The 25,591-nt window shown below is 40.9% G+C and overlaps 1 protein-coding gene across 2 annotated transcripts in view; it reads left to right on the forward strand.

Moving 5' to 3' along the window:
* The first annotated feature begins 8,540 nt into the window (after positions 1-8,540).
* The window catches only part of DDX1 (DEAD-box helicase 1), a 35,865-nt gene continuing 18,814 nt past the window's right edge, over positions 8,541-25,591 (forward strand). Inside the window, exons 1-13 of one of the 2 annotated variants that reach the window (XM_010947347.3) lie at positions 8,541-8,731; positions 15,712-15,763; positions 16,063-16,126; positions 17,105-17,134; positions 17,739-17,835; positions 19,616-19,663; positions 21,914-21,997; positions 22,223-22,306; positions 22,668-22,744; positions 23,303-23,375; positions 24,032-24,108; positions 24,220-24,334; positions 25,039-25,177. In XM_010947347.3, the coding sequence (XP_010945649.1) occupies positions 15,714-15,763; positions 16,063-16,126; positions 17,105-17,134; positions 17,739-17,835; positions 19,616-19,663; positions 21,914-21,997; positions 22,223-22,306; positions 22,668-22,744; positions 23,303-23,375; positions 24,032-24,108; positions 24,220-24,334; positions 25,039-25,177 (938 nt within the window). In that variant the 5' untranslated portion in view covers positions 8,541-8,731; positions 15,712-15,713. Of the gene's footprint in view, positions 8,732-12,976; positions 13,077-15,711; positions 15,764-16,062; positions 16,127-17,104; positions 17,135-17,738; positions 17,836-19,615; positions 19,664-21,913; positions 21,998-22,222; positions 22,307-22,667; positions 22,745-23,302; positions 23,376-24,031; positions 24,109-24,219; positions 24,335-25,038; positions 25,178-25,591 lie in introns of those variants that run through there. The other variant, XM_010947345.3, reaches the window with a different exon arrangement.

Raw genomic sequence — 25,591 nt, forward strand, 5'->3', positions numbered from 1 at the left:
TAAGACCTCTTGGCAGGCAAATAGACTTCATAAAGTTCAGGCATGGTATTAGCTAAGAAGAAATCTAGAGCCCCTTACTTAGAGCTCCTTGACTTTAATTCACTGCCTGATTCACACAGGCCATTTTCCCCCATCTTCCTCACTCACCAATCACATGGAACAAGAAACTGCAGAAAAGGCCTTACCAGGGACACATGCAGTTACAAATGCAAAAAAATGAGCAGCAAGTATAGAGATGAGAAAACAAAGTGGTAAAAAAAATTAAAAATCTATTGGTAAATTAATCAATCGTAGACATTAGTAACAATAGCTCTTTTGTTTTATTTGGTTTAAAAACAAAGGTAGATGATCTGTAATATGCTTGGGAGCATCAAAAAATAAAATGGATTAATGGCTAGTTTGAGGATGAATAAATGGAAAGATACATGATAAAACAAGGGTGGAAATATTAATAATAGAACCTTGGCAGCGAGTACCTGAGTGTCCATTGTGAAATCCTTTCAACTTTGCTATATATGAAATATTCATAATATATATATATATTCATAATATATTCATAAATATATTCATAATAAAATATTGGGGGGAAAGGTAAATCTATAACTTTCTATAGCACAAACAAGGGATATGGGAGGGAAGGCCCAATGAACGTGTGATAAAGACCCTTCTGTTTGGGAGCAAGATTGAGATTCTAAATAACTCCTGATTGTGGTAGGAAAATATACTGTTAATTACATATCTTTAAAAGAAATACAACACACAGCTTCCAAGCCATAGAGTGAAACTTAAAAAATTAAAAAGCTATCAGTTTGAGACAGGGGAGGACAGACTAAGTAAGCAACTATAAATGAGGATAAAGAGAAAATTCTCACATCGGGATAAGATGGTACAATCACGATTAGGCTAACACAACAGGGCACACTCAGACACACATCCACACGTATACCTCACACACACCACACTCTCGCCTTGACACATAAAAAGCAATCTCAGAAGTCTGGAATATAATTTCTTCCCTGCTCCTTTTATTTGTTTCAATCAGTCATTACATCTTCAAATATTGCCTGGACACCATTCTTTTTAGACAGACATTGGAATTCTGTAGCTCCTTGTAACACAAGCTCCTTCCCGTGCTTTTTATTTGTGTGCGTGTGTGTTTCTGATCTGTACTCAGTATAATGCCTTCATATCTCTCAGTTTGCTAGTTCACTTTTCAGCTTCGTCTCTATTTAATCTTTCTACTCAGTTTTTCAGATCAATTATTATAGATAATCTAATTTCTAGAAGTTCTTTTTAAAATTCAAATACGCTGGTCGTTTTGTTGGATTATTTCTTATTTATGCTTCAGTTCCTACTTTTAGAAACACATCAAACGTAATTCATATTCTCAGCCTGATATTTCTGATACTACTTTTTAAAAATTTTTTATTTAGTTTTTGTTTTTTGGTTTTTTGGGGGGTGTGGGAGGTAATAAGGTTTATTTATCTATATTAACTTTTTTTTAATGATGGTACTGAGGATTGAACCCAGGACCTTGTCCATGCTAAGCATACACTTTACCACTGAGCTATACCCTCCCTCAAACACTTGAAGTTTTTAAGGATTTTTTGTCCCTGCTGACTCTTTCTCAAGGTGCTTGTTTCTTTATGTAGTGTGTGTGTGTATGTGTGTGTGTGTGTGTGTTATCGCTCACTCATGTGCCTTGAATACCACCTGTGAGCATTTTTTGGAGGCCTGGGTTAGAGGGTGCCCTCGCCCTGGGAAGACTTGCCTTCATTTTTGCAGGTCACCTGTGGGACTAAGGTTCTATATTTCAGATGTTACAAATAATGTAAATTCAGCCCCCAAATTTTCAAGAGGGTCAGACTGTGGTCACAAATTCTCAAAAGAGACCTTTATATCCACTCATATTCCAGGCCGGGCAGACAAATTTATTTGCTCTCTGCCTCCGTTTAATGAGATTTATTTTTAATTGTGTAGCTCTTCCTGGGTCCTACCTTTACGTAAGGCGATCAGTGATCCAACTCCCCTCCTTTCACAGGCCCAAGGCTTTGACCCCAGCGCCCCCACCCACCCCACCCACCTCGTCAGCCCTGAAGTCAGAGCCCCGCCCCTGCCGCAGCTGGTGACCGCGCTGCCTGCTTCTTCTGGGAGTTCTCCTGCTTGTTCCTGGGACTCGGGCTGTCCTTTACTTTCTCTCAGACTCATCCATTCATTTTCAAAGTTGTGTATTTGTTTCTACATTTTAGCCAGCACCCTTGGTGTTTGTGAGAATCTTCCAGGACGTCTTGTCTGATACATTTGCTGGAATGAAACACTGAACTTCACAGAGGGAGACACAAAGGGGGAGGCATTCTCCCCAGTTCTGCCACCAACAGCCAAGCAGCTCACAGGCGCACAGACACGGCTCTGAGAGCTGGTGACCAGCAGTATCCAAAAGGAATGGGCTTATTTGCCAACATGTTTAAAATGCCTCTGGGGCTCCCCAGAAATATCTGGTAGGGGAGCTGACAAAAATGACTGAGGGTCACGTGTCACTGACTGGGAACAAGACCAGTGAAATTACAGCGTTTCATGTTCCAGTGATGACTGCCATTCACATGCCCAGACCGGGGATGCCTAGGGAGCCTCAAATAACCCCAGTAATTCAAAACTTCAAAAGGCAACTACATAACCAAAATGCTGTGATTCTCCGTGGACAGGGACAATGGCTTTTTAATCTCTGTAAACCCAGCTTGAAGGAAGGCTCTGAATACATTTTTATTGACTCCATGAATTATTCATGGTTATGTTGACACTGTGACAGATTAACCCTTTTTGCTTAAAAGGGAGATTGTAACTTTAGGAAATCACTTATTTTCTCCAGCAAAATAAGATAGGCTCAAGGAAAATTTCTCTCAATAAACAGATCATTCATAAGCTATGATTTTTTTTTTCACTACTGTTGTAATGAAATTAGGGTCAAGTCCTTTAGTTTACCCTTGAGTTGCCTGCAATGGAAACCTACAGTGGAAATATTCACCCACAGAAGACGGATTCAATGAAGCTGACGAGGAATGAATCATGATCAGATTTTTATTTTATATAATTCTGGTGATTTTGTGAAGCATGGACTTGTGGAGGCACCATTAACAGGCTTTCAGCACTGATCATGTCACTGTCTGGCTTAAAATTTGCTTCACGCACAACAGTGGTTCTCACACTAAAGTCCCAGGCCAGCAGCACCAGCATCGATGGGAACTTGTGAGAAATGCAAATGAAAGGTTTAACCCCAGACCCACTGAATCAAACTCTGGGGAGGAGGGCCCCACATCTGCAGTTCAACAAGCCCTCCAGGTGATGCACACTGAGGCTGAGAGCTGCTGATCTACCAGGTTAAACCAGTCTTCTCAATCTGGCGTACACAGGCCTCCCTGATCTAGTTCAGGTGCAGACTCTCTCACCTGATTTCTGTCCATTTTAGAATTTGAACTTGACGTCTGAAAAATGGAGAAATATTTTTTATTTCCAGGTGTGGTAGTCCCTCCCCCAAATTTCCCTCCGATGATCCTGACCGCCTTGTATCCACACCTTGGTATTTCCCTCCACATGGAACAGGACAGGTCTCTGTAATCAGTAGGCTGTTGTGGTCGAAGTGGCGTGAAGCACAAAGGCATGGGAGTCTGTGATGGGTAGGGGAGGAGGGTAATTACAAATACCAGCTACGACCACACGACCAGTTTCAGAAATGTGGACTATAACTGTCATGAGTGTTTCTTCCTGATTTTGTTATGAATGTGGGAGATATATATATATATATTTACACACACAGGGCAAATAGCTCTATTTCCTTCCCTTTCTTATGCCTTTATCATGTCACATAAGGTGTATTTACTTTATGCCATATTTAAGTATTGATAACCTTACATCATGGTATTCAAGCTACAAGATATCAAGAAGAGTAAATATCATGCAAGGACCTTGCATCCTTGTTAGTGAGTTTTCAGTTGTGCACAGGATAGTTGTACCATGTTAGGTAGAAGTAGGTTCTTGTCTCACTGCAGAAGGAATTCAGAGATGAGACACAGAGGTCAAGAAAGTAAAGTAAGGATTTATTAAACAATAGATAGGATGCTCTCAAGGGGAGAGCAGACGGACTCAGGTGAGTACCGGCCCTGTTTCTTTGGCAAGCTGGTTACATAAGGTGTAAAAATGAACAGGCAGAATATTCACTGGAGAGGGAGGGGTTTGGGGTCATATTCGCTGATGTTCATCCCAGTGCCACTTTCCTGAGGGGAGAAGGGAAGTTTGTCCTTATTTAATCCAGATAGGAAGTGTCATGGCATTGGTGTGTGATGGGTACCACTTATCTGCAAGGCTAATTTTATTGTAATGAGGGCATGATAAGCAAAAGGTTACATTTCAGATGCCAGAGAGTCCTGCCTTTTCCCAACTGTCTTTGTCTGCCTCCAGGATATTTGCCACCCCAAAATATGTGGTTTACTATTAGTCTGGAGGTTCCTGCTTTCCTCTCTCAGCCCAAGGACCCCGGTTGTTCACAAGATGTATGTTTCCTGCCGTTTGGCCCGTGACCCCCCTTCTCTGCTCATATTTAGCTATCTGCCTGCTCTAACAGTATGACCTTGTTATCATCTTTATTTGGAGATTAGCATGGTTTAAGGAGATATATATGGGTGCTAAGTTGACAAGGGGTGGACTTGTGATGGTTAATTTTATGTATCAGTTTGTCTGAGTAAAGTTGGGTCTTGTCCAATCAGTTGATGGCTTGATGACCTCCCCCAAGCAAGAGGAAATTCTGCCAGCAGACAGCCTTTGATTTGACCTGCATTATCGGCAATTCCTGGTTCTCCAGTCTGACAGCCCACCCTGTAGATTTTGCACTTGCCAACCTCTTTAATGGCTTGTGCCAATTTCTTAAAATAAATATCTTTCTCTACATCTACACATCCTATTGGTTCTGTGTCTGTGAAGAGCTCTAATCCACGGCCACGCCAGTTTATACCCAGTCCCACATGCTTTTCTTACAATAAAATGTTGACATTCCCCCTTTAAGTGGTGGGATCTATGATCCCCTTGAACCTGGTAGACCTTGGTAACTGCCTCACTTAGAATGAGGAGGAAGTGACCCAACCCTGCTTGACCTCAGAAGCTTGGTCATTAAAGAACACAGGTTTCTTGGGATGCTGCCTTGGAAATACAACCACCACGTTCTGAGAAAGCCCAGGTTACATGGAGAAGCCACGGCTGGCCAACAACCCCAGCGAGGGTTTACGCAACACAGGCATCAACTGTGTCTTGTGAGTGGAGGAACCTTCAAATGATTCTACCCCCTAGCCTTCAAGTCTTTCCGTTGAGATGCTAATTGTTAAGGAACAGAGCTAAGCCATTCCTGCTGTGCCCTGTAAGCTCATGGATTCTATGAGCGTGACAAAGGCAGGTTTTGTGCCACGACATTTCAGGGAATTTGTCATGCAGCCATAGTAACTGGAATATCACTATTCAGAGCTACACTTGAGGGAGGCTTCACGAATTCCCAGTCTCATTATTGCCACATCATGGGAAACTATGACCAGGCAGTAGACATTTCCATACTCAGAATTCTTTTCTCCAGGCATTTTAAAGAAGTCTTGACCATCCTTTTTACCACCCCCTGCTTCATTAAATACAGCAAGTGGTCTCATTTCAGTCTGTTTTAAATAAAAATTTACAGATCTTGGGAACAAAGGATCAGTTTCACAGATAGGAAGAAAGTGCAGTGAAGCAAGGACCGTGGGAGGGGGGCTGGGAAAGCAAGCCTGCACCCTGGCTGCAGCTGCAGAATGGGTCTCTTCAGCAGGTAATGGAACTCAGGGGTCCTGGCAGTTCTGGGCATCTGGATTCAGAATATCTGTCTGGTGCACAGTCTGTTCTTAAACACCCAGAACCTCCAGGCCACATTCTCTTACTCAGACTCCAAGTGTGGCACCACTTCCCCAGGAGCCATCAGCGTCCAGCGCAGGGGCTGATGAGCACTCACAGTGGCAGGCGTTGGGGAGGGAGGGCAATTCATGCCTGCCGGCCAGTCAGCACCCAGCCATAAATCGTGTCCTTGCCTGGCTTGCTTATAATGAGACCGACACCGTTAGTGAGATCTCTTTTTCTGTTTTACAGTCCCTCTGAAACTCATCCGAGTTGTCCTTTGTCTCCTGCTTCCCATATATCTGGAGTGATGGACTTTATGGCCACTTCTTCAGGGGATAGAGAATTATAGATCTCTGGATTTATGTCTGTTTGCTGGGCCCCCTCTGGTCCCTGCACCATAAGGTGAACGCTGGGGCAGGCAGAATGATGTTGCATTCTAATAGATCTGGACCAGTTTCTGACAGCTTATTTTGACAAAAGCATAAAATTCAATGATTGTTGCTCAGCTCAGAAGCTGTAGGAAATTCAGAGGGGAAAAAAAAAGAGGATGTTTAAATGTGAGCCTCCCTCTCTCCAAACTGCTCTCTGAGTCAGGTAAACTGTGAAAAACAGGGTGAGCTAAGCCAACAAACTTAATGACAACAATGGCTGGTCTAGAAGGAACATGATTTATCCCAGAGGATGCTGGATGAACATGCTTTTTTTCCTGGTATTGAAAGATTACCACCTGCTACTTGAACAAATAAGGGGTCTACTAGGGAAGCAGGGGCTGTGGAAGGCAGTCTCTAAGCTGGCCCCCCAGTGATCTTTGTCTTCGGTACTCATGCCTTTGTGTGTTTCCAACACTGAATAGGCCTCTGTGACTAATAAGATATGGCAGAAGTGATAGTGTGACTTTGATGGCTAGACCATAAATGATATCACTCACTCTGCTTTGCTCTATAGGATTGCTGGTTTCAGTGGCAAGGGAGGGGTGTAGGAGGCCCCAGCAGCCAGATCATGAAAACGTTCTGCCAGCCCTGGAAGTGGTCCCTGTGGAGAACAGAGGCCTCCTGCTAACTGCCACGCGGTCACAAGAGCGAGTGACCTTTACAAGGTGATTGCAATCCCGGCCAGCAGCTTGGCTACAACAGCAAGAATAGCCCCGAGTGGACGTGCCCAGCCAAGCTGCCCCTGAATTCCCGCTCCACAGAAACTGTGAGCAATAATAAATGTTTACTGTTTTAAGTCACTAAATTTGGGGGTAACTTGTTTTGTAGCAATAGATAACTGCACCGTGGCTAGATAAATTAGGATTAGGTTTGGTTGTTAGGGACAGAAAACCCCAAACAAAGAAGGCAGATGTTTATTTTCCTCTCATGTAAGAAATCTGAAGTCCCAGTTCTGGCTGGTATGGTGCTATGCCAGGGACTCAAGCTTCTCTCTTATTGTTCTGCCATCCTCAATATATGGCTTTTTTTTCATAGTCCAATATGGCTGCTCAAGCCCCAGCATTGCAGCCCCATTCCAGCAACAGGATGGAGGAAGAGAAAGAGAGATGCACCAGCTCCATTAAGGGCATTTCTGTTTCTATGCCATGGGCCAGAACACAGGCAGATAGCCATAACTGGCAACTGCGGGGCTGGGAAGTAGGGTCGTTATTCTAGGAAGCCAAAGGTCCAGCTTAACATAAAAAAATTTAAGGAAAAAGAGAAATAAACATTGGAGCAAACTAGCAGTATCTGTTAGCTCGGGATTAGCATCAAGCAGGATTTGCTGCATGTTGCAGCTGAATCTGAATAACAATTAGGAGTTTGCCAAGAAGATAGGTGTGGTTTATTACAGATGCCTTCAAACCTTTTGCTATTCCTTGCATCCAAAAGGTAGAACCTAATTTGAAAAGACACATGCACCCCAGTGTTCATAGCAGCACTATATACAATAGCCAAGACATGGAAGCCACCTAAATGTCCATTGACAGATGGCTGGATAAAGAAGCTGTGGTATATTTGTACAATGGAATACTACTCAGCCATAAAAAATAAAATAATGTCATTTGCAGCCACATGGACAGAACTGAAGATCATCATTCTAAGTGAAGGAAGCCAGAAAGAGAAAGAAAAATACCATATGATATCACTCATGTGGAATCTAAAAAAAGAAAAAAGAAGACAGTAATGAACTTATCTACAAAACAGAAACAGACTCACAGACATAGTAAACAAACTTATGGTTACCAGGGGAAGAAGGAGGTGGGAATGGATAAATCGAGAGTTTGAGATTAGCAGATACTATAATATATAAAATAGATAAACAACAAGTTTATACTGTATAGCAGAGGGAACTATATTCAATATCTTGTAGTAACCTGTAATGAAAAAGAATATGAAAATGAATATATGTATGTACATGTATGATTGAAACGTTATGCTGTACACCAGAAGCTGGCTCAACATTGTACACTGACTATACGTCAATTAAAAAAAAAAAGATTAAAAAAGAGAGAGCCTATTTCCCCTCCTCATGAATCTAGGCTGTGCTGGTCATGTGACTTGTGTTGACCAATAGCATTTGGCAGAAGTGACACTGTGTGCTTTCCACGGCTGACTTAAGAGATATGCACTTTCTGCTTTCTATTTGGGGTCCAGTCCTCTTGGAGCCCAGCTACCATGTAGGAAGTCTGTCTTCCCTGGGACTAACCCTGCTGGGAGAAGGTCCAAGTTGGCCACAGGGAGAGAGCCACCACCCAGGAGGCTGAGGTCTTCTCAGATCTGCCAGCCCAGCCCGCCAGCTGAATGCAGCTGAGTGAGAGACCCCAGGTAATGCCATGAGAAACAGAAGAACCAGCCAGGTAAGCTCTGCCCAGACGCCTGACTCAGAATCATGACCAATAAATTGGTTGTTGTACTCGTTTGGGGGTGTTATGCAGCAATAGATAACTGAAACTAAAAGGGGAAGTCTATTCTCGGGAGAGCAAACAGCATAAGAAAATACACAGTAGTGAGAGGCAATCTGCTGTAGGCAAGGAACTGTACATAGTCTGAGATGCTAGAAGGTAAAGAGATGCCAGGCATCAAGCTGGAAGGAAGCAGGAGGCTAGACATGGTGGGGGCGGTGGTCTGGTGTGTGTCGTCCCAAGGAGGGTGGAACCAGGAGTCTTACCAACCAAGAGCTGTATTAAAGTGGAGAGAGTCGTCTGATGGAAGGTTGGCCACATCCTCTCACAGCTGAAGTCAGGATCCAGAGCAAGTACTCTCAAGTCCTTTGGTCTCCTAACATGTGGATCTGAGGGTAAACTTCCTGCGTGGAATTAGAGGAGGGAGAATTTGCAGTGACCTGTGTAGAATGATGAGTGGTTTGTATGATGCATTGTGAGGATGGACTTTGCTGGTGGGAGATCATGTAATGAAAATATTGCATTTATTTATTTTTTGGAGGAGGCACTGGGGATTGAACCCAGGATCCTATGAAAATATTGCATTTTCAAATCAACTTCTTTTACATTAAAACAACTCTCTTTTGCTACTTCCTTCTTGGTGGCTGGATCCTTAGAAACTGGGGACTTAGGGCCCAGAAGGTGCCAGAATAAGGCCAGAGGAGTGCAGTTGGATGTCAAAGAAAGGACAAAGTAAACGACCTGATTTGACTTGCCTTCTGGAGGCTGGGTTCAGGGTCACTTCTGCTATTGCATGTGGTACATTTCATCTTCATTTTGGGTGGTAATGAAGTGTTCTATTCAAGAGCGGTTTTTGATGGTGCCTTCATGACTCAAGCCAAATGTCTCCTTCACCTTGAAGCCACAATAGGTTTGTCAACTGAAAAAAGAATTGCACAACCTAAAAGTTGAGAATTATGTTTTATTGGGCAGACTTTCTGAGGACTTAAGCCAGGAATACAGCCTCTCAGATAGCTCTGAGGGACTGCTTTGAAGAGGTAAGGGAGGAGCCAGGGATATACAGGAGTTTTTGAACAAAAACCAAGTAGTCAGAACCTCAAAAGATTACTGCTAATTAAAGAAAACCAGACATCTCAAGTTAATAAATTTAGCACTTTTCTATGTATGGAAAGATGCAAGAGTCTGGTCTTATTGAAATCATTCCTTTGATCTGCAGCCTAACTTTCTAGGGCCAGTATCCTTCTTCTCTCCATCCTGAATCCCCTCAGGGTGCACATTCAGGGGCAGCTGCAGTGGCTGCTGGCTTGCTGGCTGCTACATCTTTGTTTACCGATAGGGCAGGCAATGTTTCTCATCCACAGGTTTCTTATTGCTCTGTTCTAGAACATTTGAAGAAAAAAACTTTCTGCGTGATTCATGATACAAAATCTATGCTGATGAATCTGCCATCTCCTTTCACTTCTGTACCTGTTAGGAATGGGTTGGGCGGCAAGCGTGAGAGAACGAACAAAAAGAACACCAACAAAAAGAACAAGAAAAAAAAAAGAGGGAAAGAGAATGAAGAGTGGTTCAACTGTGTAAGGTATTCTCCAGCTGCAAGAGGTCCTGAGGCAGACAGAACTGGTCTGGTAGTAGCTCACCACCATCATCACGGACCCAATCTCCTCCTATTTTCTGCTTCAGTAGCCTTAGTGTGAAGCTTTCTTCCCCGTGGTTCATTGCTGCTTTTCCAGGCAAAGCATACATGCCAGTCAGAGCTTTTTCCTTTTTAAAAAGGGACTTCCATTTACATCTGTCCAGGCAGAACCAGATCTCATGCTGCCTCTCCTGACAAGGGAGTCTGGAAAGGCCACTTTCCCCCGACATTTTCCCCAGGCTGTAGAATAGAGAAAGGCAAGGGGAAGGGGACTGTGTGTGGCTTCTGGGTGACCAGTCCACAGAGTCTTCACGGGGCCCATCCTCTCTACAGTATTAAGGGCCTGGGTATCCCAAGGGCCTATTTCTTAGACTTGCCTTCGCAATTGCAAAACTATTTGTTCTGCAACAACCTATATTACAGCTTACCTGAAAATACATAGCATTATTTCTCTGGGTGCCTGGATAATACAGCACAATTCCACCATAACATGATTGGCTATGGGTCCAAAAGATCCAATTACATAAAATATTGCGGCAGGGGTTGGGGTTGGGGGTGGGGGGGTGCAGCTGTGGGAAGAAGTCCCAGCTGGGAGTTCAGTCCAGTTCAATCTCTACCTGGCTCAGCTGCAGTTTGGCGCCACCTAGTGGTGGTTATCTTCCTGCCTAATGATTTACACAGGTGGGTTTCTGGGACCAGGCAAGGATTCCAGGACTGTTAGTAGGTGCCCATTTAATCAGCCTGTTTTGAGGAGAGTGGACCAGCAGGATACTGGACTGTCGATACCCATCATTCATCTCTTGGTTTGGTGAAGGGGTTGCCTGCCGCTTCTTTGCCTAGCCTTGTCCTACCTGCCAAGGAGGGGAGCCAATAACGTTATGTCCCAATTCACATTATTGATGGCATTATTACTATATATATATCACATATAGTAATTATATGTATGTATATATAATGTGTGTATATGTATATATGTATATGTGTGTATATATATATATATATACACACATATGTGTGTGTGTGTGTGTGTGTATATACACACATTATATAAAAAAATATATATATATAAAAATAAAATGAGCTCTGGGGGCTATTTCTTCCCCTGACTTAGATGGAGTCTCTAGCATCTTCCGGAATTCTTCTGGTCACTCCCAGATAATGAAAATCTGCCCCGTTATTTTCATCACAATTTTAGTCTGATTTCTGTAATGAAACTTTTGGGTCCAGTGTTATGATCAAAATTCACAACTTTAACCAAAATTACAGCTTCCTCCCTCCCCAGTTTGGCAGTGTGGTAAAGGGTGTGATCAATCTCTTTTCTGCACTCCCCCCCCCCCCCCATGAGCTGCTGTTTATGACCCTTGGGGAGGGGTAAAATCTGGTCGGGGAGAGATCCACCTTTATCTGGTGCCCATGTGATCTGACTCCGGTGCTCTCTGGATCAATCATGCCCAAGGTCGATTTTTTCACTCAAGGGCACTTTTTGTTTGGTATCTTGGAGATTCTTCTTCTGGTATGTATCCTCCAAGTGCAACTCACATGAGGCAGGTGATATCTGTCCTCTGGTTAAAAAGTATGAATAAAACAGGGTCCTTTGGGGGTCTCTCTGTGTATCACTTAGCTTCTCCAGGCAGCTCCCTGGGGCATATTCTCTTTGAAGAGAGCTTCAAGTCCACTCTCCACAAGCCCAGTTATCCCTGGGGGAAAAAGTCACACATGTTTCTGGGCAGTTGTTAGGAACGTGATCTGCTTCCACAGCTGCTTTCTCTCCCCTCTGGCTCTGTTCCTGCCCTGCTGCCTTGGGGTCTTCTGGCCACAGCATCTCAAAGCCTCCCTTCTCCTTCTCAAACTCCTAAGATCAAAAGTTCTCTGACTAGTCCCTTGGAAAATGCCTTGTCCCTTGAGAGAGGAAGAAAATGGGGTACGTGTCATCTATTCAGAACTGCTACACTGCATAACTCTCAGTGGTATCATTTATTTAAATTTATACAAATTATAATGAGAACATGGACTAATGTGAATGAGGCCCCCTGGAGGTGATTGTCCTTGACTTTTGGAACTTCAGGTAAATCCTGTCACATGTAATAGTAATGATAGAGCTAACACATGCCTTGTTACCATGTGCTATGCACTGTTGTATGTGCTTTACCTATTTTATTCAATCCTCATAACAATCCTATGAAATAGGTAGTGTTATTCCTGGTTATTTCACAAATGAGTAAACTGAAGCCCAGACTTGTTCAAGGTTATGCAACCAGCAAGTGTCTAGAATTCAAACCCAGGGAGCATGGCTCCGGAAGTTATAGTTTCACCTCTATCTAAAACATCTTGCCTGAGGGTTTCGCTTTTCTCCACGTAACGTCTGCTTCCTTATATGTGCAAGAGTGGTCCAGATGACACATAGCATGCTCTAGATAAATGGTAACTCTGGGCACAGCTAATGACGACGGCTCCTGGCTACTTAGGCAAAGTGCATTTGAACTGAGTCCGCGCTGTGGGGCCCGGAACCATTCTCTCCGGGCTGGGTTCCTGCCCGGACTTGGAGAGCGGCAGGCCACGGGGAGGGGGACCGGAAGCGCGCGCCGCTCCCGCGCAGCGTGTCGGAGCGGAGGGAGGGAGCGAGAGAAGTCGCGGAGGACGGGGCGAAGATGGCGGCCTTCTCCGGTGCGTCTGCGGAGCTGGGGCTGGGGCGGGGGGCCCGATCCACGCCTCGGCCCTGCGCCGGCTGGCTGGGAGCCGCGGGGGCGGGGGCGGACAGGTGCATCGCGGTCCAGGAGGGAGCTGTCCGCGGCGGACCCCTCGATCCCCGCACTGGTGGGGGACCAGTGGAGGCGCGAGAGGCCCGGTCGGTGCGCCTGGATGCTGCAGGGAGTGCCTTTCCCTCCAGGTGCTGGCCGGGCCCGGCCTCTCCGTGCTCGTTCTCTTCTCTGTCGCCTTCCAGTCTCCGCTCGCGTGTCCTGCCAGGGGACCCACGGCTCTCGGATGCGGCGGCGCTGCTGCAGCTGCTCCCGGAGCCCAGGCCTCCTGCCCCTTGACGTGGCAGTGGTGCTCGGGCACCTTGTTCTGCCCGCGCCTGATAGAGGGTTGTCCAGGCCAGGAAGCAGCGGGGCGCGGGGAGGGTCGGTTGAAAATGACCATCCTGCGTCTGATTTTTTCAGGCGCTTCCAAAACTACAGGTCCAAACCTGATACTTATTTAAGCGCTATTTTAATAACGTTAACAAATATTGAAGCTAAAGGGAAGGCGTCTGTGTCCGCGAGCACACGAGCCCATCACAAATTTTGAAAATTTTTACTAATTGCTGATGATACCCACCTGTATTCCAAACAAATTTGAATTGGCTTATATAACGAAATAGTTGTTTCCTCTTCTTTATACATCCACAGTTTTATAGAGCTGCAATAAGCCTTATATTTTAAAAGTGGTAAATTTATATAGCAATATATATGTCAAGTTAGGCACACTATTTTTTGATATTCTTAACCTTTTCAGATGACTTCAGGTGTAACACAGTATTGTACTTTCATTTTTCTAATGTAAGAACATAAGGAATTCCACATTTTTAGTCACGAGACAGGATTTTGGATCGTTTTAGTTGCATTTCATTAAAGGCCGGGGGAAATCTGCTCATACAGGTAGCTGTTTTTCTTTTCCCAGCTCTTTCCTCAAATGAGAGCCAAGGTGTGTAGACCAGTTCCAGGTTGTCATTTTATTGGTTCACTTCTCTGGGAGTCTTGCACAAATTACAGGAGTGTTAAAAAGCACTAGAAGGGGTCTGATGTAAATTAAAGACAGAAGTGGAATTAAAGAGTGTTAACTATTCCTATTTTTCCCTTAAGTGTTAAAAATGTTATATTAAAAGAAAATATAGTTTCAAAGCAGACCTGCAGAGAACATGACCAGAATGGAGCAAAAAGTTGTCTGGAATTTGCTGAAAGCCGTCTGTGGTTGCTGCTTGCAGTAGAACAGTTTCATGAGCAACTTCAGCTTGCAGTATTATGTATACAGCATATATAATGTATGCTGTATATATTATGTAGACAGCATATATAAGACTGTCACTCCCTTTTTTCAAGCAGTTTGCATTTTAGGAGAAAGGATACACCTAGATTCTATTGGGGGCAATTCTTATACAACTTTAGATCTTGATTAGTTTTTCAATCTGTGGATTTTCCTAAAGAAATTTAGAGGTACAAAAGCCTTCCTTTTTGAAAAAAGTTTTTATACTTTCCCATGTCATCAATGTTGATATTAACTGGTTTACTGTATAAAATTTTAGCGTTGTATATATTATTCATTGCTGGTATGATTCTTCTCACATGATGCAAAGAAAAAGCTATTTTTTGCAATGGATATATTCAGTTTGTAGACTTATTTTATGCCTTTTCACAAATGATTACAAGAAATAGAAAATTTCCAAATTAGTTATCTTTGGGGCTTGGATATATTTGAGTGTGGCTCATTTTTTAAATAGGAATATATACTTTGTAAAGATATAAATAAAAAATACATTTTTATAAATGCATATTTAAAATAAAGATCACTTCTTACTTGGAAAGGAGGTTTAAGGAATACAGCTGACTATTCCATGTGGACCCTCTACAGTTCATTTGAGAAATGATAAAAAATAACCCAGTCTATTCATTTAGGATTCACTTTGTTGTAAATCATTTAAATATGTGAATAATTAAGAACAGAGTAGTTCTCCAGTTGACATTTCTAATTACTCAAGTTTTCACCACCAGCCCCTCTCTTTTCAGTTAACCAGAGTTCTGATTATGATTGCCTATAAATGTGGGCTCTCTCTGCCTGCTTGGTCATTTTCCTCAGATTGGTGAGGGTATTCACATGGTCCTCAAAAAGCCAAGGCACAGGACTTCCACAATATCTCTAGATGAAACAACCAAGGTGCTGGTCTAGAATCTTCTCTCCGACTCTGGCAGGTTTTTCACTAGTCATAGGAGGGAAACACTGGTGGATACTATGTATTAAGTGACAACCATGTGCAGGGTGCTTTACATACGATTATCTTTACTCATCCTGTATTCTTACCACGTAAGTAACATTAGCTCCATTTTGTGCAGAGAAGTAGGCTTATAGCTTGCCTGACGTCACGTTGCTACTAAGAGCCTGGATTTGAATTCAAATCTTTCTCCAAAATTTATACTGTCAGCAGTGCCATACACAGGAGATACCATATAACTGAGCTATACTTCAAACCTGTTTACCTGTTGAACAATAAGAGCAATATGATTTAAGTTTAGTATGTGTTGATTTTTAAACTAATTTTTACTTTCAGAGATGGGTGTTATGCCTGAGATTGCACAAGCCGTGGAGGAGATGGATTGGCTGTAAGTACAGCCATCTTTTAAAGCTTGAATGTCCCTGTAACAACGTTTTATAATTTCAACAGTAGTTAGTGATTTTATCAGATATTTTTGGGCGTAGTTGGGTGAGTGAAATTCAGTTTTTTCTTATGATTCTCTGAATTAGAGTTTCTTTTTTAAACACCAGTATATTTTTAGCTGAAAAGGATCGATATATTTGCCAAATAAATTTCTCTTTTAGGTTTATAGTTTAACATGACTTAATTAGCTTAGGTGATTTTTTTTTTAAATAACTAAAATTCTTCAAAATGTGATTCTTTTAGTCTCCCAACTGATATCCAGGCTGAATCTATCCCCTTGATCCTAGGAGGAGGTGATGTACTGATGGTACGTTTAAATGTGGTGAGGTGGTCGGAAGCTGGGAAAACACAGTTCTGGGGCTGTTGTAACCCACTTTAAGAGCTCCATCGGCTTAAAAATGGTATTTTCACCAAATGGGTTTTATTTATTCACAAACGTTTAGGAAACATATGCTACATACAAAGTAATTAGGTAGAAGTTGTGGGAACAGGAAGGTGAGTAAGGTGCAGTCTCCGCCCTGCAGAAGCTAAACCCAGTAGCGCAGTAGACATGTACACAGATAAATGTCATATGGGCAGAAGGTGGCACCTGCCTAAGAAATGCAAAGTATGACAAGATTCCAGTGAGGGGTCCAGCTACCTTTCTGCTTGAGGAATCATAAGGGGCTCTGCTTGGAGGAAATAGATTTTGGACATGGGAAGATAAAGGAAAAGTGCTCTCTAAGTAGACAGCATGTCAATAAAAACAGTGAGTAGGAGAGTGCAGGATATGGTCCCAGAGCAGTTCAGTAAGACGGCAGCATAAAACGTGTGTCTGGATTGGGGGTGTAACTTGGAATAAGATGGGAGGTATACAGTAGGTAAGATTATTTGAGCCCTTTCTCAAGTGTCAACGGTGAAGAATTTGGGTGTTTGTTGGGAGCAGGGAATCATCAGAAATGTTTAAGGATGTGATACATGGTTAGAATTGTGTTTAATGAAGGCTGATTTGGTAACAGCGTGTAGTGTGGCTCTGAGAGATGAGTCACTGTTAGGGTACTTTTGTCATAATCTAGGTTAGAATGGTGAGGGGTTAGCTTGGAATTGTAGCAATGGGCAAAGAAAAGGGAGGACAGATTCTTGAGGGAATGGAAGAGAAGTGGCAGGATTGGCAGTAGTTGACTGGGGACATCTGAATAATTGGAGGCATTGTGAAAATAAAGCGAGCTAGTGAACTGCTAAAGATTTCTACATGGTATCATGTTAATTTGACTTTAACTGACAAAAATTTTGTTTTTTCATTTAGGCTGCAGAAACAGGAAGCGGAAAAACTGGTGTAAGTAATAAACTTAAATTGACTTACTTTGCAAGAGTTGATTTTTACTTGTTTGAACAGTGATACTTTAAAATAGTTAATAAAATAACTTCCTTCCAAAATGTAAGAAATTGATTGCTTGCCACGGTGAGTGATTTTTTTTGCCAGCTAATTCTGAAATGAGATCTACCAGGGGATGGCTTTAAAAATATGGTTTTAAATTGGTCTTAGAGAAGGTTACCCTTGGAGAAAGGGTCTTTTAGTATTTATACTCACTTCTGAATTTTAATGTGGTGGCTCGAATAATAAAGCAGTTGCCAATAGAGGTTGATCGCCCGATCTCCTGACGTAGAGAAACAGTTTGTCAGACTGAATATTTATCCCTTGCAGCTTGGGTTCATTCTGTCGGTCCCTATTGTTACTGTTTTGTGCTGTCAGCTGGCTCTTACTCCCTTATTCAGTCAACTCGTGTTATCTTACTGGCATTTTGGGTTTGGGCAAGTTGGAGCAGCAGTCAGGAATATGTATAATTATGGTGCATGCATAATTTCTGTAATTTATATTGATTATTAAGCTGTCGTTAATATCTGAATACTAACGTGGAGACCTATTGATTCTTTGCTAGGCTTTCAGTATTCCAGTTATCCAGATAGTTTACGAAACTCTGAAAGACCAGCAGGAAGGCAAAAAAGGAAAAACGACAATTAAAACTGGTGCTTCAGGTAATTTTTGCATATTAATAATTTCCTTTTGTATAAATTAGTAACTCTCATTCCTGGCATTTCCAGATGTGAAATTTGAGTGCGTGTTTTTATTGTCAGTATCTGGAGGGTGGTATTGGCATTTGCTGCCCTGGAAACCAGGGATGCTAAACGTCATTTAGAGCGTAAACACCGAGAGGTTGTTCCTCCTAAAATACTAATATTGCCATCTCTGGGGAGACACTGGCACTTGGAAATTGTATTAAGTTATTTTAATATTTTTCTTAGCCTGATAACTTTTTATGCAGAATATTAAAGGTAGATTGGTACATTGTTTTACAAGGTATTACGGAAGGATTTTACAAATAATTGATGGAATAAAAACTCATGATGGTGAAAAATACTGCCTTCCACGGGAAAAGAGGCATGCTTTTTCCTTTAAGATAAGAAAGAAGAAGCCAGGAAGTTAAAGTGTATATTTTAAAGTCAGTTTCTTATTTCCGTCCTGTCTATATGGAGTTTGAGGTCCTGTCTGTGACATGAACAATCTTACATCAATTTTCTCATCTTTAAATTATGTTGCTTTTTAAAAATGGTTTCTGAATTCCATTCTATCTTGAGTAGTCTATGGTTTTCTTATATTTTAACAAAACTTATTCCATATTTTAAGTCACTAAACAGGATTGTGACAAAATTACAAGCTTAAGTGGAGTGAACTTGGCATTCTTCTCAGTAGTTTGAAAGTAACAGTTACACAGTTTATAGAATGAACTCATTTGTAAATGGATTGTGAGATAGTGGATATAAACTAGACTATTAGCCTATTTTGAAATAGTTTCAGAACTTGTAACAACTATAAGCCATCATTTATGAGAGATGGTGATGAAAGAGGATGCTTCCACAGAAGGATAACCAGAATGGTTGTGGTTCCAAACATCATGTCCTGTGAGGAGTAAAGAAGCTAGGTCTTTAAACATGAAGAAACAAGTATAAAAGGAGATGGCATAATTGTTAAATCATTGAAGGGATCTGGAGAGAGAATCATTGTTCCAGGAAGTAGACCAGGACTAATTAAAAATAGTCTAGTTGAAGATTTCTGTTGAACTTAATTCCTAGTAGCTAGATTGAGCCCACAATGGAAGAGAGAACCTCAAGAGAAAGTTGCTTCTCCATCATTCAAAGTGTTCAAGCAGATGCTAGGTGCCGTTTGACCAGAAAAAGTCTAGAAAAGATTTCTAGCTTGGGTGAAACTTGGGCTTGAAAACATGCAGAATTCACTTTAGCAGTCGTGATTCTTTGATTACCCAGACTACTGAAATGATTTAGAAAAGGAAAACACTGATTCCATGAAAGAAGGGAAAAACATTGTAATTTTTTGGTGTAATGTTGAATTATTTAAGATAAAGGACTTTTAATAATGATAAAATGATAATTAGATCCTGAAATGTTGGTCAATTATTTCCATAATGATTGAAGTCAGCTCGTTTAGTTACCAAAACTTCATTTTATAAGTGGCCTCAGGATTATGACAGAGATCAGCGCCATCTAACAAAGTCAGTGAAACAAGTGAGGAGAAAAGGTTTTAACCCTAGATGCGTCAGTGATTATTATTTTTGACATCATTCAGTTTTCAATTTCAGTTTTGCCTTTAGTAAAAACAGCTGCAATGTTAAGTTAAATAATGTGTAAAAACATTGAATCAAGAGGAATTAAGATATTATATAAAATATTTGTTTTAATTTTTATGGAGTGTTTTTTAAATTACATTTGTGGGTAACTTTTCTTATTTTAACTTGCTTAGTGCTCAACAAATGGCAGATGAACCCATATGATAGAGGATCTGCTTTCGGTAAGTGGATAGATTTTAGCAGCTCATCTGTAATCCAAAAGCTTGTTTTTAGTAATACCCAAAAATATCAAGAAAATTATGAAAAAGAATAATAAATGAAGATTTAACTTACCATATATTAGAATATGGTTTCTACAGTTAAATAGTTTAGTATTGACATAGAACAGACAAATAAGTGGAATGGAATGGAAATAAATCCCAGTGTATATGAGAAACTAATATGTAGATAAAAGTACTTTATTTCAGTGGGGGAAAAGGATGATTTATTCAGTAAGGGTATTGGCACAATTGATCCATCTGGAGCAATGTAAAAATTGACTTATAATTAGAAACAAATTCTGTATGTATTTAAGACTTATAAATATATATATCTGTGTATATATGTATATGTGTGTGTGTGTATATGTGTGTATATATACATATATATATATATATATATATATATATATATATATGTATATGTATATGAACTTTAAATACACAAAACTACATGTCCACTTTAGGGTGGGGGAATTTTCCTAAACCAAATAGAAAATTCAGAAAGTGTAGAAGAATAGGTACATTTGTATAAAATTTAAAAATATATGTATGGAAAAGATATCACAGAAGAAAGGCAGTAGACAAAAAAAATAGGAAGAATATTTTCAATGTTGATGAAAAATAAAGAATCCTTGTAAATTGGAAAAGGGCTCTTGTGTTGATAGCAGGTAAAGTGTTACCTGTTTTAGTAAGAAAGAGCTAAACCACCAATAAGGAAAATGGGCAAAGGATACAAACAGGCAATTCACAGAAGAGCAAACCCAAGTGGCAATAAACGTGCAAAGGTCAAGTTTACAGGTAGTCGGGAAATGGAACATTGTTTTATAGTCATCTGATTGTCAAGAATCCAAAAGAGTGATAACCGACTTACGAATTAATGCTTCTCCAGAAAGCAGTGTGGCATTACCTATTAAAATTTAAAATATATGTATTCCTGGAAAGTCAAGCTCATTGGAATGGAAGTGCCACTGTGCAAAGATATATATACAAAGCTATTCGATGCAGCGTTATTTGTAACGTTAAAAATTGCCAACAAGTAAATGCTACTGCTAGAAGGTAAACAAAGATTAGAGTGCGTCCAAGGACTATTGTATAACCATTGTGAAGAATAAGTCAGAGCTATAGTGTTGACTTGGAGGAATTGACACCAGGTGTCAATGAGAGGAAAAGCAGGATGCAGAGAAAGGTAGAGTACGCGTGACGAATCAAGCCCAAAACAAACCACCCACCCACCCCATACTACTCTCCACCATGTGGTATCTAATTTATATAAAGGTTTATGTATGCATATATACATAAAGAATTTTAAATACAAGAGTATTAAGGATTTGCCATTGTCAGAACTTTTTAAAAAATTCGAAGTTTTATATAATGTGCCCATATGAGTAAGGATTTATACTTTGAATAATTTCTGATTAGTGAAGGAAAATGTGTGATGAGGTGCTTTTGAAAAAAATTTCTTCTGCGTTCAGGTGCTGAAAATGATTGGAAGCCCCAACCAGGAAGGAAGTTACAGTTTCCAGTGTAGACAAAAGCCAAATGCTTTACTTAAAGCCAAAAAGCACCAAGAAGCTCTGTGACTGGCTGATGTATAATATAGAATGTCATCTTTTAGAGTCCTAATGTTAGCAGATAACAGCTGCAAGTTTATTCAGACTTTCCCTGCCTTCTCTTTGTGGTTTTTGGATCCATGGGTTGGAGAACAAGCCAGAGGTGGTTTCTGTTTTCCTGCTAGTTTAGGATTTACTCAAGCTCTAATTTAAGCGTAAAATCAGAGCAGCTAGTATAAATGAGTGGGGGCTGCATCTTTCTTTCTTTCTTGTACCCGTTTTCTTTGTACCCATTTCTTTAAAGGACTCTAGAGAATGGTGGTCTCAACCTGTGTTGCTGATACAGCTAACATTAGTGCAGATCAGATAAGGTGCTGTGCGGATTCCTTTTTAGACTCGTGATAAAATCCTGTCCTCGTTAACAGATAACAGTATAGAAACTAGTCCCCGACGTAAGCCACGGCCCTGCAGGGGCTGAGCAGGAGCAGGTACTCAGGGGACAGGACGGCTGGCCTTCGGGAATCAGCACGTCTCGGTCGCTGGAACACTGTAGCAGGTGAAGGAATGATCTCATTAGTGAGGCTGAACAATACTTCTTTCAGAATGTGTGATTTACATAATCTGTACTGATACGGTTTTCTGTGTTTTTCCTCAAATCCAGCAATTGGGTCGGATGGTCTTTGTTGTCAAAGCAGAGAAGTAAAAGAATGGCACGGATGTAGAGCTACTAAAGGATTAACGAAAGGTATTTAAACAGGATTGATACTTGTGTACATTTCCAAAGTTGTCTGTTAATACAGGAACTGTAAATAGCTTTAAATTGAGGATCTGAACAGATTTTTAATGTTACAAAAAGATCTACAGTTCTTCATTTGAAGCATACAAATTGTAATTCAGAAACAGTGGAAAACTGGCTCTGTAGTAAATGAATCATATGTGTATAATATATAAAAATATTTTGCCCTCGTAGGGAAACACTACTATGAAGTGTCCTGTCATGACCAGGGATTATGCAGAGTCGGGTGGTCTTCTATGCAGGCTTCCTTAGACCTAGGTAAGTGTTTCTAAACTGAATTTACCAATTTATGTTTGTGGATTTTCAACATTTTACTTTAGTGAGGAGCAAAATAATAAACTTAACCAAAGTTTATATTTTAGAGCTGTGGAAATAATTTACTTATAATTCTCCCTGTTCCAAAGAATATTTGAACTACCAAAAAGTAGTTACTACAGCATTATAAAATCAGGAGGAATGAGGTTAAGAATATGAATGAGGCTAGCAGATTTAGTGTTCATAAATACTGCACGATGCTGCATAGATGCTTCAGGTTATCTTCAGTTTGTAAACTTCTTTTATCGTGCTTTTAACTTTATATTTATTCTTGCCACATATGTAAGATACTTTTACAATTTAGGTACTGACAAGTTTGGATTTGGCTTTGGCGGAACAGGAAAGAAATCTCACAATAAACAATTTGATAATTACGGAGAGGTGAGTTGTGTTAATGACTTACTTGTAGCCCTAGTAAGTTTTTGCGCATGTTCACTTATCACTCATGACATGACTGAGGGTGTAGAAATGATTCTCCAATTCAAGTGAATTTTCCACAGGAAGTTCAGATTTGGACTAAAGTGAAGAAATGTTACCAAATGAGATAAGTATTTTTCTTTTACCCCATTTATGAGCCTCTGCGGAGTATATTACGTTGTCTTCTGTTTTCACCCCATTACGATTTTGACTTTAATACTCAGGCTGTTCTCATTTCTTACTTTGAATTGTGGTGAATCTAAATACACTTGCTCTGGTCACCTGAGTCTGCAGCAGTGTGGGAGGGCCTGGATAGCATGCTGATTCTGAGAAGTCTGTTCGGTGCTCCTGCTGTCACATGTGACGTGCTGTAACAGGCATTTTAACGTCTACATTAGAATTTTAAGGAATTGTTTTGAGACATTAACACGACACATACTTTGGATGCAGCTGTATTTGAACGTTTAACCTTATTTGCAATTTTGCTTTTTATTAACAGCACTTGACTTTCTGGTTTTCTAGGAATTCACTATGCATGATACCATTGGATGTTACCTAGATGTAGATAAAGGGCATATCAAATTCTCCAAAAACGGTAAGCTTTCTATGGATCATCTTGTTACATGTCCAGCATTTGTGATTTTTTAAATTCCCTCACCCTCTTCAATTTTTTTCCCCTCCCTGCCTTTCTTTTGAACAAATACTTCTTGAGCATTTGCTGTGTGTTAGGCATGCTGGTAGGTGCTGGAGATAGAGCAGAAAGTGAAGTAGACAAATACGTGTACTTTTGTGGGCTTACCTACTGGTAGGGAAAGACAAATACATGATTCGTTAGGTGGGAACAGCTGCGCCGAGGGAGCGTCTAAATCGGGGTCAGGAAGTGGAGAGTGATGGCCGTCTGTGGTGGTCAGAGAAGGCTTTTTTGATATGGTGACATGTGAGTAGAAATATGAATGAGTTGGGTGGTGAGCCATGTGGATATCTTGGAAGAGCCTTTCAGGCAGAGGGGCCAGTAATTGCAAAGGTCCTGAGATGAAAGCGTGCTTGGGGTATTTGAACAGTGAGGCGGCCAGGGGGTCTGGAGCACACTGAGCATGGGGGGAGGTGGTAGAATCTTAGGTCAGTGAGGTGGTGAGGCCAGGCCATGTAGGGCCTTATAGAGGGTAGGTTGGTAGATCCTGATGGTTCGAGTGTGTGGAAGTTCTTTTCTGGTAGTTTCAATCTCTCTCTTTTTTTTTTTTTTTTTTTAAGGAAAAGACCTCGGTCTAGCATTTGAAATACCACCACATTTGAAGAACCAAGCCCTGTTTCCTGCCTGTGTTTTGAAGGTAATTAGAAAAATTTGCTGTACTCATAAACTTCTTTGATCTGCATTAATTCGTATTGGTTAGTTTGCTTTTAGGTTAAGAATTTCCATTTTCTCCTTTATTCAATGCTAGAATGCTGAACTAAAATTTAACTTCGGGGAAGAAGAATTTAAGTTTCCGCCCAAAGATGGTTTCGTTGCCCTTGCCAAGGCACTGGATAGTTACGTGGTCAAATCACAGCACACAGGTATTGCACCTGAGGGGGTATGGAGTTCAGGAATGGGGTATTGGCGCAAACTCCAGTGACAGGGCTTCTTGTAGTGAGTTACATATACTCCCTTTGCTGGCTTAGTCAGCATCTTTATTGAACACGTCAGTAAAAGTCAGTTTCCAAGCCTAATTCATAGACTCCAAGTATTTAGTTTCAGTTTAGGCATTTTGGGGAACCCAGTCATGATGATGATGGTGCCTCAGTATTTATAAATTGTGTGCTCAGTAAGTGCAGTGATACTGTGTCACCTGCATTATTTAGTCTTCACAGCAGTCCTGTAAGGTTGTTTTGCAGACGGAGAACTTGAGGAATAGGGACATGAAGTAACTCACAGACAAGTGAGTGGCAGAACTGAATTCAAACGCAAACAGCCTGACTCTAGAGTGCGTACCTACTCTCACCTGTAGTACTGCCTAATCTGTTCCAGTTGTTTAAAAATAAGTTCATTTCATAGCTCATTTAATTTATCACAAAGCATATAATCAATTTCAGTTACGGCCAGTAGGTTTAAAGAAGTCTTAGTTCATTTTAGGAGTCTTAATTTTGTTTGACTATCTCCGATACCCTTTGGTAATTGTTATTTAAAATTTTGATGTTGGAATATTTGCACTCATGTTTTACAAATAAAGGTATTCTAAGCTGTGATCTGAGTGTCTTCTAATCTTTATTATTCTCTTAAGGTAACGCGCAGGTGGCACAAACCAAGTTTCTCCCCAATGCTCCGAAAGCTCTCATTGTCGAACCTTCCCGAGAGTTAGCTGAACAAACTTTGAATAACGTCAAGCAGTTTAAGAAATATATCGATAACCCTAAATTAAGGTAAAGCTTCCTTTTGTGCTTAAACGCCTAATGTCTTAAGGTCTGAGGAGTTTCGGAAGAAGAGTAAAGTAGAAAAAACTGAGGAAGAGATTCAGTGTGTGTCCATATGCAGTGCATGAGTGTGTAAATATATTGAACATTGATTTATAGTAACGAATAGTTTCTGTATAAAACTTCTATTTAAGATAGAGGTAAGTTTGACTTTAAAAAAGTAAGTTGAGATTTTTCCTGTGCCTCTTACTTGAAGAGTCCTGGTTTGCGAAACGATATCGGAGTGAAAATTAATTCTTTAAAGCGGCCATTTCTTTCATCACTTGATTTGCATAGAAAGCACATCGCTCTGTTTCTAGCATGTTGGTAAACTGACTTGGCGAGGTGAATTCTAGCCTGCCTCGCAGTGGTGACCTTCTCCCC

This window comes from Camelus bactrianus, chromosome 15 (assembly GCF_048773025.1).
Source record: "Camelus bactrianus isolate YW-2024 breed Bactrian camel chromosome 15, ASM4877302v1, whole genome shotgun sequence".
Classification (NCBI taxonomy): domain Eukaryota; kingdom Metazoa; phylum Chordata; class Mammalia; order Artiodactyla; family Camelidae; genus Camelus; species Camelus bactrianus.